Genomic DNA, 16,623 nt, shown 5'->3' with positions numbered 1-16,623 from the left:
TGAACGCTGCTGGAAAGAAGGATTCTTGCTCATGGTGCATATACCACTGTTACCCCAGTCAAATAGGTTTCACAGGCTTTTATGTGGTTTGAAAAAACCTGAGATGCCTGTCTGCAGGCTACCATGAGACAAACATCCAAGTAAGTGTAGGCACTACAGGGAGCAATGCCTCTTCAGCTTTATCCAGTTTCCTCCCTACATAAGCTGAATGTCTCTCTCTATATTCACTGAATTCTTTAATATAAATGTGTGACTCCTCCTCCTCCCAGGAGATGGCACGTTGCCCATGCTGCCTCTTCCTTGAGGATAGCTATCAACTCAATTTCAGTATTTAAGTACAAGTGAAAACTCAGTTCCTAGATGCAAGAAGAAAGTTGTTCCATTCCTACTCAAGTGGATTACCAGGCTGTGGTGTGTGATACCAACAGCACCCCATCAAGAAAGAGGTTCCCCAGTCTGATCTATAACTGGAATCATATGTACACTAGTTAATCCATATACTACAAAAAAAATGTTTTCCACAGATTTGCTGGAGCACAAGAGCATCAGGTCAGTTCGATGTTTTGTGACCTTGACCCATTCCACATTTGGGTCCAACAACTTTCCCCAAATGGCAAAATTTTGTACTAGTAAAGGTCTAATAAGCATCACATCTAGGAATGCCCAGTTATCGGTTTAGGGATTCAACAAACTGGCTGCATTAAATCTGAGATCCTCATAGCCAATGTCCAAGAAAGGGGACCTAAAATGAGCCTGCAGACCAATCATAGTAAAACAATATGCAAAACATCTCCTGGTTATAGTTAAGCTATGTTGAATAATGTCACTGCTGAAGCTGGCTTTGCACCTTTATATTCAACATTAGGCTGCTGTTAATTTAATTTACCAAAAAATGAAGTTGTTCAAAGGTTTTTTAAAACTTCATAGCTGTTTTTATTAACAAAAAGCAGCTCTGGCAGAAATGTTATAACATCAACACTGACCCTCATTTGTTGATTCTAATAAGAGTATTCTATTCAAACAAGATGGCCATCTGTCAGCAATGCTGATTCTATGACCTTAGGCAGATCAGAAGAGTGAGGGCAGGAAGGTTTGCATCAGTGTTTGGCTCTCATGGCCCTTTCTTGCATGCCCAGGGTAGTGCCGATCACCCCCTTGGGGTTAGGAAGCAATTTTCCTCTAAGCCAGATTGGCCAGGGATTCTGGAGGGTTTTTCCCCATCTTCTGGGTGTGGAGTAGGGTTCACTGTATGTATGGGGGGGAGGTAGTCATGAATTTCCTGCATTGTGCAGGAGGTTGATGACCCTGGTGGTCCCTTGTAGGTTGGCTGGTTTACAGACAGACTCACAACATTCCCTGAACAACAACAGAATAATTCCCTTTTATTCAGACCAACCCAAATGACATACAACAAGTAAGCTTTCGAAGTCCCAGGACTTTTCTGCATGGGGCATGATGTTTAGCGCAAAAAAGCGAATGGATACCAGTACTTCCTTTAGGGCATGTTGGAAAAACTCCAATTCCACAGTTAGGAGTAGTCTTAAAATAGGGCAGACTTCATTAGCCAGCATGGTGTAGTGGTTAAGAGTGGTGGACTCTGATCTGGAGAACCAGGTTTGATTCCTCACTCCTCCACATGAGTGGCAGAGGCTAATCCGGTGAACTGGGTTTGCTTCCCCACACACGAAGCCAGCTGGGTGACCTTGGGCTAGTCACAGAGCTCTCTCAGCCCCACCTACCTCACAGGGCGTCTGTGGTGGGGAGGGGAAGGCGATTGTAAGCCGGTTTGAGTCTCCCTTAAGGGATAGAGAAAGTCGGCATATAAAAACTAACTCTACTTCTTCATTAGAGGATGCAGAGTGCCAAACAGCTTTCGAGATGCACTAGAGGCTACTGCTATGCAGAAACAGAAATCCCCTGGGAATTTCCTTACCATGAAACCCGAAAAGGGTTTGGACACAAGGAGAGTTAAGGACAAAAGAAAAAGGGTGTGACTTCCTGAGCTCTACCCTGGAAGGTCACTTGTCGTTGTGCACTTTTCTTATCTGGTGACATAAGTTTGGCGCACTCTGCCGAGGCGCACTGCCTCCAGCTGCTTGGCCAGTGCCCAAGGCATTAGTGTCTGCTGTTCTGATACTACCTCATGAAACTGACACAGGCCTGGTCACTGGAGGCAGGACGCCTGAATTGTCTGGTCTCCTATCCTCTTTCTCTTCTCTCAGGGGCTGTCCGTGCCCAAGAATTAGGCCAGCCAAAGTAATCACCTCTTCTAATTCTGCCCCAGCGGAGCAGTTCTCTTTCTCTGCGCATACCTGGGAATACTACAGCAGGGAAGACGTTGCCCTCAACGGCCTGCAGGTGTCACTGTGGCCTTATCTCCTTGTTCTAATGGATGCAAAGTAGGGGAGCAGAAGGACTCTTTGGAAGTGCCCAAGGGCCCCCATGTGGGGGGCACTGCAGCTAGGCTGTCCCTCCCGTTGAGTCCTGAGGCAACTGTCCCTGGTGAGATCTGGGCCTAAGAGGAATCAACAGGTGCCTGGCAAAGGGATGGAGGCACTCTGCCATGTACCCCAACTGACCACATGCCACGTAGGGTTGCCAACCTCCAGGTAATAGCTGGAGATCTCCTGCTATTACAACTGATCTCCAGCTGATAGAGATCAGTTCACCTGGAGAAAATGGTCGCTTGGGCAACTGGACTCTATGGCATTGAAGTCCTTCCCCTCCCCAAACCCCGCCCTCCTCTGGCTCCACCCCAAAAACCTCCCGCTGGGGGGAGGGACCTGGCAACCCTAGTGCCACGTCTCCTTGGTGGATAAGTAGGGTTGCCAACCTCCAGGTGACAGCTGGAGATCTCCTGCAATTACAACTGATCTCCAGCCGATAGAGATCAGTTTACCTGGAGAAAAAGGCAGCTTTGGCAATTAGACTCAATGGCATTGAAGTCCCTCCCCTCTCCAAACCCTGTCCTCCTCAGGCTCCACCCCAAAATCCTCCCGCTACTGGTAAAGAGGGACCTGGAAACCCTATGGATAAGCCTCAATTACATCTGCTCCCCCATCAGAAGAAGAAGAGTAGATTTTTGCCCTCCGCTCTTCTCTACCTTAAGGAGTCCCAAAGCAGCTTACAGGCACATTCCCTTCCTCTCCCCGGTACAGGTACCTTGTGAGGTGGGTGGGGCTGAGAGAGTTCAGAGGGAACTGTGACTGGCCCAAAGTCACCCAGCAGGCTTCATGTGGAAAAGCGGGGAATCGAACCCGGTAGAGTCCGCTGCTCTTAACCAATGCGCCACCACCACTGGGCCAGTTCCAGGGAGAAGGCTCAGGCAGACCTAAGCAGCAAGCATCCAGCACTTTGGATGTGCGCTCCAAACTGACAATGCTGGAGAAGGAGTTAGTGATGATTCTTCCCTGTCAGCCCAGCAGGAAAGCCACAAGTAGAGGAAGGGGCCAGCTCTTTCTCATAGCCTTCTGTGGCACCAAAAGGCTCCTCAATTTTCTAAATCCAGTAAGGTCGCCAGCCCTGGGTTCGGAAATACCTGGAGATTTTTGGGGCGGAGCCTGAGGACTGGCAGCAGAACCTACTGCCTGATTCGTTAACTGGAGATGTCAGGAAATGAAGCTGGGACCTTCTGCCAGCAAAGCAGACACCCGACCACTGAGCTCGCATCAGCTTGCCTCTTGAGCTATGAGGTGCTACGTGGGCCGCTCACATGCCATACAGCTCACGCACACCTGGGGCAACTCTGTTCCTGGGGGGTTACCTTTTGCATGGTCTTTGTCAAGCTGGTTAGCGGTTTTCTTCCAGTCCTCTATCCTGTCCTGCAGAGGATTAATCAGACTCTCCATCAGGGCGCTGGAGCAAGGAGAGACACCAAAGAGAAAAGTTAGAAGCATTGACTGGGAGAAGTGTGCAGAAGGACAATTAGGTTTTAAAAACACCTCAGACTCATGCTTTCCTGCCCACTCAGGGAGAAAATATCCTGGTTTATTCTGGAGCCCTAGCCTTAAAAGAAAAAGTGGCTCCTTAAACCTGAATTTAATGAGAATGATCTATAAAATAAGGTGATAGGTGCACACAACCAGATTGTGGAGGGAATTTTGGGAGGAGATGCATCTCAGACCTAAGGCCTCTGAGAAGCTTAAACAAGCATCAGAAGCAACTGCTAGTTACTCAAATCCAGAACTTTCTAACTTTTAACATGCCTGAAAATATTTGCTCTTTTTTAGGTCTCCCAAGATCATCACTCACAGGCAGGCAGGCATTGAACCCTGCTGCTCCAAGTCTATACTCACCAGAGGAGCAGGACATTCCTCCCTTCCTTCTCTTTGTAGTCTCCTTTGTTACTGAGCTAGATTCTGGGAAACAGACTGTCTCCCTGGACTAACTTCTCCAACCACTGGACCATCACTTTGAGGTCTGGTCTCAAGCAGAAGTATCTAACATGTTCTACTTAACAGCCTCATGGTAATACTTCCATCTCACATCTAGGACTACTGTGGTTTTCATGGCAGTGCACTTGCCTCACGAGAGGCCAAACATGGGGCCAATTCACATATTACAAAGTCCTGATTTCCTCCCATGAACCCTGTTAACAGATATGCTCAGGAAGTTCCATGCTTAGAACTTGATTCCCAAGGACCCAATTCAGACTGGGGACTGTGGGAAGAGACCAGGGCTTAAGCCTTCCTCCTATGCTGTGACAGCCAGATAGATTTCCCCTGAATATGGAAGATCCGCTTAAGTAGTCTGATTTAATAGTGTGTGATAACCTCTTTTCCTTTCTGTAAGCGTACTGAAATTAGCTTGTTGCTGGGTAGGATAACTCTATGTGTGTGCTAGAGGTAGTGGGGGGAAAGTCATGGAAAGTCATGATGAACGATAAACAAGAACTGGAACTGGAAAAATCCGCTGGAGCTCTTGAGGCTCCAAACAATGTTAAACAACCAGATAAGCACTGAATGTTGATGTGCCCCCGTCAGAGCACAGTTTTGGATAAATGTCTTCTCCCCGGTAGAATGGGGGATCAGTGTTTGACTTGTTAGAGTAACTGAGCCGCAGCTGCGAATAAAAAACTGTTTTTCTTGATAACGGTTTTTGGGTCTCTTTCCCTCCCCCTCGAACCCGACTTTTCCGCTACATTGCCATATTCCCAACCTAAATGGTGCACAAGAGGAGGAACACTTACATCCCTCTCTCCCTGGGTGCAGCAGTCCCAATCCAAACCAGTCCTCTGTGTGTTTGGGAATCATGTTTTAAGTACAGAACTCCTGGAGTCTGCCTACTGACAGGCAGACGCATTGGGATGGATCCAAAGTAAATTTTCCACTAATGGAAGCGGTGGAGTAAGGTAAAGGTAGTCCCCTGTGCAAGCACCGGGTCATTACTGACCCATGGGGTGACGTCACATCCCAAAGTTTACTAGGCAGACTATGTTTTATGGGGTGGTTTGCCATTGATTTCTCCAGTCGTCTACACTTTGGCAAGCTGGGTACTCATTTTACCGACTTCGGAAGGATGGAAGGCTGAGTCAACCTTGAGCTGGCTACCTGAAACCAACTTCTGTCGGGATCAAACTCAAGTTGTGAGCATGAGCTTTTAACTGTAGTACTGCAGATTACCGCTCTGCGCCACAGGGCTCTTCAGTGGTGGAGTAATCGTCACCAATTCCTCCCTTTCTGCTGCAGATCTCCAGTTTGCCCTCATGCCAGTACTGAAGGTCCCCTGTCCCCCAGGAACAGCATTTTAGGGAGAACAATGAGCTGTAGTGGTGTGGGGGGAGGTAGAAAGAACCTTCCATTAGCAGAAAATTTAGTCTGGATCCAACCAATAGGCTTTGTAACGTGTGAACTGGTCTCAGAGTCTGGCTTGAACGATTCCAAATGGGTAACCGATATGAAGGGCTGAATCAGATACACACTTGGGCTAAGATCCAGCAGACATGTACCCCTCCACCACATTTGTAAAGGGACACAATGCAAATGCCTCACACAGCTCAGACGCCTGAATTACACAAATCTTCCCCCTCACCCTACTCTTGGAAGGCATACGTCCATCTTGAGACTCAGCAAAGAAAGGTGGATTGCAAATAAAGTAAGTAAGTAAGTAAGTAAAAGATTACCCCTTATCTTTCCTTTCCCTAGATTTAACACCTACTGGCTATCCATCAACCACTTCACACTTTAAAAAGGGGAAATGAAATTTAATTTTTTCTTGACACTATAAAGAGAAAAGTTGTCACATCTCTCACGCAATTGACCGATCTTTGACAGCAGATAACACAGCATCTGCATCTCAGAAAGCAGTTTTATCCAGGGAGTGATACATTTATTTTGTGCAATATTATTTTGTGGACATGCTAAAACAATGTGGGCTAGGAAGTCCATTTGATTAGAACAAAAGGGGCATTTTAGTTCTTCTGTAATAATTGTATTGTATCACCCTTGTGTCTCGGCCGAGTCTAGGGCATTACATCTCACCAATAAGAAAGCTCGTTTGAACTTATGAATTTCTAACCAGCGGAAATAGTCTGGCAAGGAGAAAGTTCTGTTGAAGGGTATCTGGAAGAAGCGAGGTGAAGATCACCCCTTGTGAGTGTGGTGGCAGTGGCCAGTGTGTGACCAGCCCAAGCCACACACAGTGAGTCCATGGCTGAATTTCCCACATCCAAGGCCTACTCTCCGTTCAGTGGACATCAAGTGCTCTCCAATGTAACTGGCCTGAATGTCTATAAATGTGAGTGTCCTTCGAACCTCCTGCCTATACCAGCACAAGCTGGGCACCTTCCCACCACAGTTTTTAATGACTCCCTCCTCCTGGCTCAGAGAGAGGAGCACGGGACCAGCAAATACACTTGACTATCACCCAACGTAACTTACTTGGTAAACTGCCTCAGCTTGGCTTCAATGCTACGGTGGCGCATACACATCCGGGTCAGAGCCGAGCCAATGTCTCTTGTCGCCCCTGAGGTGAGAAAAACCAAGCTTCAGATTAAAATTGTTAATAAATAAAAAGTGCTTTAAAAAAAAAAGCATTTCTAGGAACTATCAGAATTGGCATAACCAGTCCTGTGGATAACGCAGCAGATGCTAGAATGTATTTAGGATAGTTTGTTCTCCTCTCTTTGCTGGTTGTTCTATTTTTGATATTTGCTTAAAATGGCAACTTTCCCCTTGTTGCTTGGGTAGTCAACGTTGAAAGAATGACACTACTGATAGGTTAAAAGAATATGTTTATTTTTGCAAAATGGAATAAAATTTTGAACACACACAGACACACACACAAACTCACACACATATACCCACAAAGAATCTCCTAGGAGGGATTGTTACAGGGAATGCTGGGGGTCTCCAATACTAAATGGGGAAATTAGCGTATTGGAGATAAATTTAGAGCACTAACGAGAGGCTTTAGCAGAATCTAATTCCTGTGTATACGCAAGGATGAGCAAACCATGGGAGGAACAAACCCAGAGAGAGAGATTAAAGTCAATGTAACAGATATGAGAGTCCAAGAGTGTCCATATTATAGGGGGGTACCTAGATGGCCCAGGCTAGCCTGATGTCGTCAGATCCCAGAAGCTAAGCAGGGTCAGCCCTGGTTAGTATTTGGATGGGAGACCACCAAGGAATACCAGGGTTGCTGTGCAGAGGAAGGCACTGGCAAACCACCTCTGGTAGTCTCTTGCCATGAAAACCCCAAAAGGGGTAGCCATAAAGTCGGCTGCGACTTGACGGCACTTTACACACATGAAAGGGTGCTGTTACAGGATATCCTACATCAGCCTGGAAGTGCTACATGTCATTTTCCCCCTGTGTGGCAAACTGTGACTCCCAAAGGCTGTTTCAGTTTGGGTAAACAGCAGGGGATCTCTCAAGCCTACCCGGGGATGTCCCCAAGGAAAATGTAACTTTTAGTGAGGCCCTCAGGTCTCTCCAGTTGTAGTCTAACATTACAACTACCCCAGCACATTGGCTGTCACCAGTCTGTATTCCCACCTCCCAGAAACACATTTTGTGAAAAATCGTGAGATAAATGCATGCAACTGTGACTGGAAAATCCAACACGCAGTCCACAAAAGCCCTATGATTGTTCCCATTTTCTAGATGAGGAAAATGGAGTCTGAGACAGCAACTTGCTCCAGGCAGCTGGGGGAGGAGTAGTTGTAGCATATGAACTCTGCTGCGGCCTGAGAAAAATTTAGTTATGATGCCCTTGATCCTCTACTATCCAGCATATGTTCTGACTAGATATCACCACAATAATTCAGTTATTGTGTAAATTGGGGGGCAGAGAATCAGCGAGCTGGAAAGCTTCATCTACTAACACAACATAACCTTTCCTTTTATTTCAGGCTCTTTTGATCAAAGGTCTTAAGCACAAATACATAAATTAATATAAGTTAAAATACTACAGTATACAAATTAAAAATAAACAACAAGAGTAACTTAGGATTCTTAAGACGCTTAAACATTAAAATCAAGATCATTTGACCAAAGTTCAATTACTCTACAGACACAGCAGGGACTGCAATAGTACTCATGTCACTCTACAGATGCAACAGATAACAACAGCAACTACAATGGTAAACATGACGCTGGTCACAATGGTTTTAAACTGCTTGTCCCTTTAGAGAAATTACTATTACCAAATATTTTTGTGACGAATTTAGTTATTCCTGGATCAACATCTCTCATCAGATATGAGGCCACCCAGGATTCAGCAGGGAGATGGTATTTTAATACGACTGGTGCGATCCAAGTGGCCCTGGGTATAGCCCACAGATCACAGAATAACAAAATATGGTCTATTGACTCAATTGCTCCTGATGCACAGGAGCAAAGCCTATCTGAAAATGGGTTTTTATTAAATCGGCCGCTCAATTCAGCTGTTGGAAGGACGTACAGTCTGGCGAGCATAAATGTTCTCCAGTGGCTGGGAGTTCAATCCTGAGTTCAATCCTGACGGAAGTCGGTTTCAAGTAGCCAGCTCAAGATTGACTCAACCTTCCATCCTTCCAAGGTCGGTAAAATGAGAACCCAGCTTGCTGGGGGTGAAGTTTAGATGACTGGGGAAGGCAATGGCAAACCACCCCGTAAACATAGTCTGCATAGTAAACGTTGGGATGTGACATCACCCCATGGGTCAGGAATGGCCCAGCGCTTGCACCTTTGCCTTTAAGGACATGCTAACTTGGGACTTGGCTCCAAATGCAGCAATCCTCTCCATACTTATGAAGCCTTATTGAGATCAGCAAGAACTTGTTTTGAAGTAGGTGCGCAAAGTATTGCATCAAACGTCCGGCATTATCGATTTCACTTTTCAAAAACAAGGAGGCCCGAAGTAATTTATTTAAAGGTAAAACCAAACAGAGGTAAAAATGACACAAATGTACAGATAACAGCAAATGAGAGTACTCTGCAAGAACAGGATAGAACGGGGAAGAAGCAGAGCAGTACCTGGTTGCTACCTTCCCTCCCTTGAATGGTCTGAGCAATCGAAGTTGAAGGGAGGGACTCCTCAGCTTGGGCTGGGTCCAGGCATGATGGATGGCTACTCTGGATTTATGGCTACTCTGGATTTATTTGAGTGTAGGAAGGCAAATTTTGATTTGAGGGAAGCTGACATGTTCATGGAGGATAGGGCTATCCATGGCTACTAGTCAAAATGGATAGTAGTCATGATGCATACCTATTCTCTCCAAAATCAGAAAAGCATGCCGAATATATTAGGTGCTATGGCAGGATGGTGCTGCTGCAGTTGTCTTGTTTGTGGGCTTCCTAGAGGCACCTGGTTGGCCACTGTGCGAACAGACTGCTGAACTTGATGGGACTTAGTCTGATCCAGCATGGCTTTTCTTATGTTCTTATGATGGTGGTGCCTGGTTCCTGCTGCCCCTCCTTTGGGTGATCTCCGCCAAGGCTGGGTTGGGACTGTGCATTTACCAAGAAAACATTGAGTTTGGGTTGGAGAAGGCTCGCTGGCAGGCCAGCACCCGCTCCTTCCTGCCATGAGCAAAGATTCATGCCGCTATTCCTTTCCCAACCCTGCATGGTACTTGCCAGGAATACATTAACGCACAATTAAAATTCTTGATCTGCATAGCTACAGAACAATTTGCATAAGGTGCAAATTAGGATGCTCTGATCTTGGGTTATGAGATAAAGCACCCTGTAAATATCATGTGGGGGTAGGTGGGGAGTTGTGGCTGAGAGACAGTAGCATCCTTAAGACCACATAGCAAATACAAGGATGGAAGGAAGATCTGAATCAGGACTTCTCAGCTTATGCAGTTTGGAGCCGCTGCGATCAAGTCTGAGAAAACTGCAAGCTCTTTGGCTAAGCATGCAGCAATTTACAGAAGAGGCAGTTTCCTCCCCAGGAATAAAACGCGAAGCACTACATTACTGAAAACACTGAGGCCACCAGGCCGCTAGGGTTGCCATCCTCCAGGTAATAGCGGGAGATCTCCTGCTATTACAACCGATCTCCAGCCAATAGAGATCAGTTCACCTGGAGAAAATGGCTGCTTTGGCAATTGGACTCTATGGCATTGAAGTCCCTCCCCAAACCCCGCCCTCCTCAGGCTCCACCCCAAAAACCTCCCACCGGTGGTGAAGAGGGACCTGGCAACCCTACAGGTCGCTCACAGCTTAGTATTTCAAGCAAATGCTCCCACCCTTCTTTAGGATTACAGCTCATTCAATTTCCAGAAACTGCCACATGACCTGAACTGGTCAGGTGGAGGCTGAAAGCCCAAAGGGTCAGAGACTCAACTGAACCTCTAAAGCCATGAATCCATCTATTGTTATTTTATCAATAACTGGAGCACATAATGAGAAAAAAAGAAACCAATGATAAAGGAATTAAAAATATAATTATGCAAATATAGGAGAAGAAATCCCCCCATGAAAAAGAATAGAGTGACCTCTTGCTCAAAAGGGTTAGAAACAGACTGGAAATAATCCCACTGCAGGTCTCTTTTGCTAGTGACCATCCTCAGATCTTTCCACCGGTTACTTCCCAATAGATCCAGGTCAAGCTTTGCTAATTGCTTCCAATCCTTCATCCACATTTTAAAAAACTGTCCCAAACCCTGATGTTGTAAGGTGTCCTCTACTGAGATCAATTCACAAAATGGAAAGCTCTGTTTCTACCTCATATTTTACTGCTGTTGACTGGTCTCCTCAGCTTTCTTAACATTTTAGTGGCCTGATAAACAGTCATAAGGGTTTCTCCAGGAACAACTTGCCCTTGTGCTGGTCTAACATTCTTCAGAATACAAAATATCACACCTCTGGGCTTGGCTCCCCCCTTTCAATCCCTCCACAGATGTTGTGTTGTTCTATTTCCTTTGAATTCATTGCCACTGAGTTGTGAACCAACACAGGCAGGAGATTTCCAAATTCCTCCCTCCAAATTCTTGTCAGGACACAAACAGCCTCCAGGGTTTGCCTCAAAATGGTCTGTCCATTGCCAGGAGGGCCCTGTTTGTTCTCAAAAGCAAACCAAGACACATCCAGTCGGAGGAAGGACAGGGTAGCGGTTGACACCCCTAAGCAGGATTCCAGAAGCCAACAAATAGGGTTGCCAACTGCCAGGTACTGGCTGGAGATCTCCTGCTATTACAACTGATCTCCAGCCAATAGAGATCAGTTCACCTGGAGAAAATGGCTACTTTGGCAATTGGACTCAATGGTATTGAAGTCCCTCCCCTCCCCAAACCCCGCCCTCCTCAAGCTCCACACCAAAAATCTCCTGCCGATGGTGCAGAGGGACCTGGCAACCCTACGAACAGAGGCCACAACTGTTATGGTAAGGCTTGGGAGAACTTCACCTGTACTCCTCTGTGCCCATCCAATCCACAGGTTTCTGGTTTCTCTGCAAATTCCATCACTGACCACTCCTCTGACTCCAGCCTGTTCATGACCTTGTGACCATGTTTCTACTTTGATGTTGGGTTCTGATGTTGCCTTTCCTCAACACCAATTTCTCTGACACTCGCTTTGGGAAGATTCCTCGCCAACAAAGGCTTGTATGGCAGGAAACTGACAAGGCTTCCAGTCTGACCTTGATTATCTGCCACATAGCTCTACTTTGCTGATCCTTTTGCTGCAATACTGTCCCCTTTTGCAAGTGTGAACAGGATTTCCCCCTTGTCCCATTCTCTTGAATTGGAATACCAAATGCTGACTAATGCTCCAGCTCTTGAGCAGACAGAACGCTGATGTTTCACCTTTTCATCCCACACCTGAAGAAATTTCTCCCTGAAGGATCTTGGCCATTCTCTATCACTCCACCACATGCCTTTCTCATTATTTTGCTGATCCTTGAGGTACCAGTTCTGCAAGGAATTCTTTGGTTATCAGCTGAGCTGCCCTTTTAGCTTTCGTTACTAGGAGGACATCAGAGGCTTTTAAGACACGGACATGTCTTCCTTTATTATTTTTCTGTGCTGTTTTCTGACAAAAATTTGCCCTTGCCCTTTTCTCTGTTCCTCCTTGGGAACTTGTTTCCTCCCTGGGAAAAGCGCAACAAGCCCCGTCTTCAATAACAGCAGGGTATTTCACACACTCTTTCTTGCTGTGGGGTTATGGTGTATCTTGAGTCCAGCCACACCTGCTGTGCAGCTGTAGCAGAGGACGGAAGGAGGCTGACTCACTTCCTTCGCATGCTCCCTCAGCTCCACGGCCATTCACAAAAGGAACTGAATTCCACCCACTCTCCTTTCCTGGATCTGACAAAGAGCTCTTCCTCTCGCCAATGCTGGGGTCAGCCCAGCGTATATTCCCTTCCTCAACCCAACTGAATCACAGAATCTAAGTCCATCTCCCGTAGCAAAACCTTCCAGCAATATTGGGAACTTGGGGTGCCCCTCTCAGATATCACAAAGCTTCCTAGCTTCCCCCCTTTGCATACGCAACCAGACTTGACCCACAGCATACTCTCCAGCTTCCTTTCTCCAAACTTCCTGTCAAAAAGCTCCTTTTTTCACCACAGTGGGTAAAACAGTCCAATCCCAATGTTTGTTTGGCTCTTTTCAGGGATGTCTTGACCCCCCCCCCCCAAGATTTTAAACAGTGCTGCATTTCCCACCAATCCCAACTATATTTTCACATCAAGAAGAAAGAGACCCAAGACAATTAAAGAGAAATTACTTTGAATATTGTGAAAGGGTTGACAGCTCTGAGGTGCGTCATATTAAAGATGGTAGCAGAAGCTACCCTAGAAACAGAACTGACTCTAGAAGCTAAAATGACTAAACTGAGGCTATCATATTTTGGTCACGTCATGAGACGACAAGAGTCACTGGAAAAGACAGTCATGCTAGGAAAAGTTGAGGGCAGCAAGAAAAGAGGAAGACCCAACAAGAGATGGATTGACTCAATAAAGGAAGCCACAGCCTTCAATTTGCAAGATCTGAGCAAGGCTGTCAAAGATAGGACATTTTGGAGGACTTTCATTCATAGGGTTGCCATGAGTCGGAAGCGACTTGACGGCACGGCACTTAACACACACACACAGCAGAAGCTATGGGGGGAAATGAATAATTTTAGAAGGAAGTGTGTGTGTGGGGGGGTCCAAGGGTGGTTCTTGACAGACTGGTGAAGAGGAAGTGCCCACCACAAACATGGAGAAAACAAGAGATGAAAAGACCATGTCTCAAAGATCTAATGAGGAACAGCTCATTCTAGAACAGATGGGAGGCAAGGTGAAAAGTGAAAGAAACATGGACTGGCTCTAATAGGGTTGCCAACCTCCAGATACTAGGTGGAACTGAGCTCCAGCAGATAGAGATCAGTTCACCTGGAGAAAATGGCCCCTTTGGCAATTGGACCCTATGGCATTGAAGTCCCTCCCTTCCCCAAACCCTACCCTCCTCAGGCTCTGCCCCAAAAGTCTCCAGGTCTTTTCCAACTTGGAGCTGACAACCCTAAGCTCTAACCTTTGGTCTTTAGCCTTCTGAGCACAGTTGAGCATGCTGCTTTTGACTATTAAAGCCTTCAACATTTTTGGTCCAGCATCCACAAGATCTTGCCTTGTCTCCTTCCACTGTGTGGTGACCACCTCTGGAGACTAGCTTTGAACAGACTCTTTATGCACGTGGCAAATTCCTAGGTAGCCTTAACTGCTCCTACAGAACTCTTGGTCTCCCCTCAGCAATATCCCAGCTTGCTTCACAAGATGTATGATACGGTGTGCCAATGGTTTACCAAAGACAATCCCTATTTTTTAGTGTCTTCAGCCCTGGTAAATCGCTGCCCCACTGTGCCTTTGGGGGAGATTTGGGTTGAAGTGTTAGCTTCCAGCCCCCTCAGGTATCTAGAAGTTAAAAAGGGAGACAGCAGACTCAACACATAAATGTGTGTGCATGAACATGACTGCATAGCATGCCAGGCGGTATACCAGTATTATAGGGTAGCTGTGATTCTTCATAAAGAAAAGTAGTGGTGTAGTGGTCAGAATGTCAGATTAGGAACTGGAATACCCAAGGTTCGAATCTCTTACTACAGAAACACTCTGGGTAAGCTTGGGCCAATTACTCTCTCAGCCTAACTCACCTCACAGGAGGGTTGCCAGGTCCCTCTTTGTCACCAGGGGGGGGGGGGTTGGGGTGGAGCCTGGGGAGGGGCTTCAATGCCATAGAGTCCAATGGCCAAAGCATCCATTTTCTCCGGGTGAACTGATCTCTATCAGCTGGAGATCAGTTATAATAGCAGGAGATCTCCAGCTAGTATCTGGAGGTTGGCAACCCTACCTCACAGGCTTGCTGGGAGAATGATATTGTAAGCCTCTATAGCAGGGATGGGAAACCTTTTTTCCGCCAAGGGCCATTTGGATATTTATAACATCATTCGCGGGCCATACAAAATTATCAACTTAAAAATTAACAGACCAATAAGTTTCTCCACGGCCCAGGTGGGAAAGGGTTAACACAGTTTCTTGGATGGTCCTAGCAGCTCCATAGATAATGACTCTTTTGCAAGGGGGAAAAAGGTTCCGTTTCTCAGCAAAACAAACTCACATCCGCCTTGAATAGAGGCTATTCCTGTCCGTGGGAGGGGGCAGATCGCCAGTCTTAGATCCTTCTGAGCTAGAGATCTGCCAGGACCCACGAAAGGCCAGACCAAATGATTTCACGGGCCTTAAACGGCCCCCGGGCCTGACGTTCCCCACCCCTGCTCTATAGATCCCCAATGAGGGGGAAAAAAGGATATAAATAAAAAGACCAGACCACCCTCTTTCCTTTTCATTCATGTTACTATATCGGGGGATGCCACTACACTGTTTCTTTTGTGGCTCTCTGAACACAGAAGGGCAGGACCCTGTTCCTGTTCTGCCCAGCCCTACAGAAATCAATTGCCCCATTTGGACACCAACGTTACAGAGATGGGTTCAACAAAAAAGACTGGCTCAGATAAACAATATTTAGGGATTGGGTTGTGACTCAGTTCTCTTTAATTTGTGGCTGACACACTAACTTGTGCTGCCCAAAATCAGAGTGTGAGTGGAAGGGGGAGAAAGAGAAAGAATTTCCATTGAATGAGCTCACATGTTTTGGGACATGTTCTGCTCTGCCCAACTGTAGCTCAAATTATGCCTTTGGTATTCTAAATTTGGGCCTCTGTATTTTTGTATCATCTTACACTGTTGTTTGTACCCTTCCCCTTTAAAGGCGCTCTTTGTCTTCAGGCCTTCCCCCCCTTTCACCACAGGGGACGGTGATCACATTCTCTAACAGGGTCTTCTGTATCTCCCTCAGGTTTGCCTCCCAGTGCAGCTTCTCTGGCTATTTCCTTGAGTTGTCAAAACTGATTTTTGAACATTTATCATTTTTGTTCCGCTCCTCACTGTTCTTGCCTTTCTTACAGCTATCAACAGAATAATTTCACCCCCTAGTGTTCCAACTATATCAAAGAGAGAGCCAGTATGGCTTAGTGGTTTATTTATTTATTTATTATATTTATAGTCTGCTTTTTTTTTACTGAGTCTCCAGGGGGATTACAAAGGTTAAATTAGAGTGGGAGCAGGATCTTGGAGAAAGGTGGGGTATAAACGAGGTGACTAAATATCACTATCCAGGCCTCGCTTAAACATTCCTAACTGCTAGAACATAAGAACATAAGAAAAGCCATGCCGGATCACACCAAGGCCTATCAAGTCCAGCAGTCTGTTCACACAGTGGCCAACCAGGTGCCTCTAGGAAGCCCCCAAACAAGACGACTGCAGCAGCACCATCCTGCCTGTGTTCTACAGCACCCAAGATAATAGGCATGCTCCTCTGATCCTGGAGAGGATAGATATGCATCATGACTCGTATCCATTTTTACTAGTAGCCATGAATACTCCTCTCTTCCATGAACATGCCCACTCCCCTCTTAAAGCAATACTTGATGATTATTAGGACATATGCTTGTTACCAGATGAAATAACTAAATGAGAGAGACCTTGAAAGCTATGAACCTAACCACATTTATTTGGAAGCAAGTTCCACTGACCTTGTTTCAGTTTGACACCAGTCATGAAACAGAAAATAATGAAAGACCAACGTAATGTGAAGCTATGAAAAGGCAATTTGCTCAACCTGATTTTTATTTACTTCTTTAGTGCCCCACTTTTCTC

General features: G+C 46.1%; 1 protein-coding gene across 4 annotated transcripts in view; it reads right to left on the bottom strand.

Annotated features, from left to right (window-relative positions):
* Positions 1–16,623, bottom strand: part of MTSS2 (MTSS I-BAR domain containing 2) — a 79,949-nt gene that overhangs the window by 26,241 nt on the left and 37,085 nt on the right. For all 4 annotated transcript variants that reach the window (XM_056862662.1, XM_056862663.1, XM_056862664.1 and 1 more), the window contains exons 4-5: positions 6,879–6,963; positions 3,764–3,855 (exon numbers count right to left, since the gene is read on the bottom strand). In XM_056862662.1, the coding sequence (XP_056718640.1) occupies positions 3,764–3,855; positions 6,879–6,963 (177 nt within the window). The remainder of the gene's footprint in view (positions 1–3,763; positions 3,856–6,878; positions 6,964–16,623) is intronic.

This window comes from Euleptes europaea, chromosome 17 (genome assembly GCF_029931775.1).
Source record: "Euleptes europaea isolate rEulEur1 chromosome 17, rEulEur1.hap1, whole genome shotgun sequence".
Classification (NCBI taxonomy): domain Eukaryota; kingdom Metazoa; phylum Chordata; class Lepidosauria; order Squamata; family Sphaerodactylidae; genus Euleptes; species Euleptes europaea.
The sequence above is the reverse complement of the archived record's forward strand: the minus strand, read 5'-3'. Positions and strand labels throughout refer to the sequence as shown.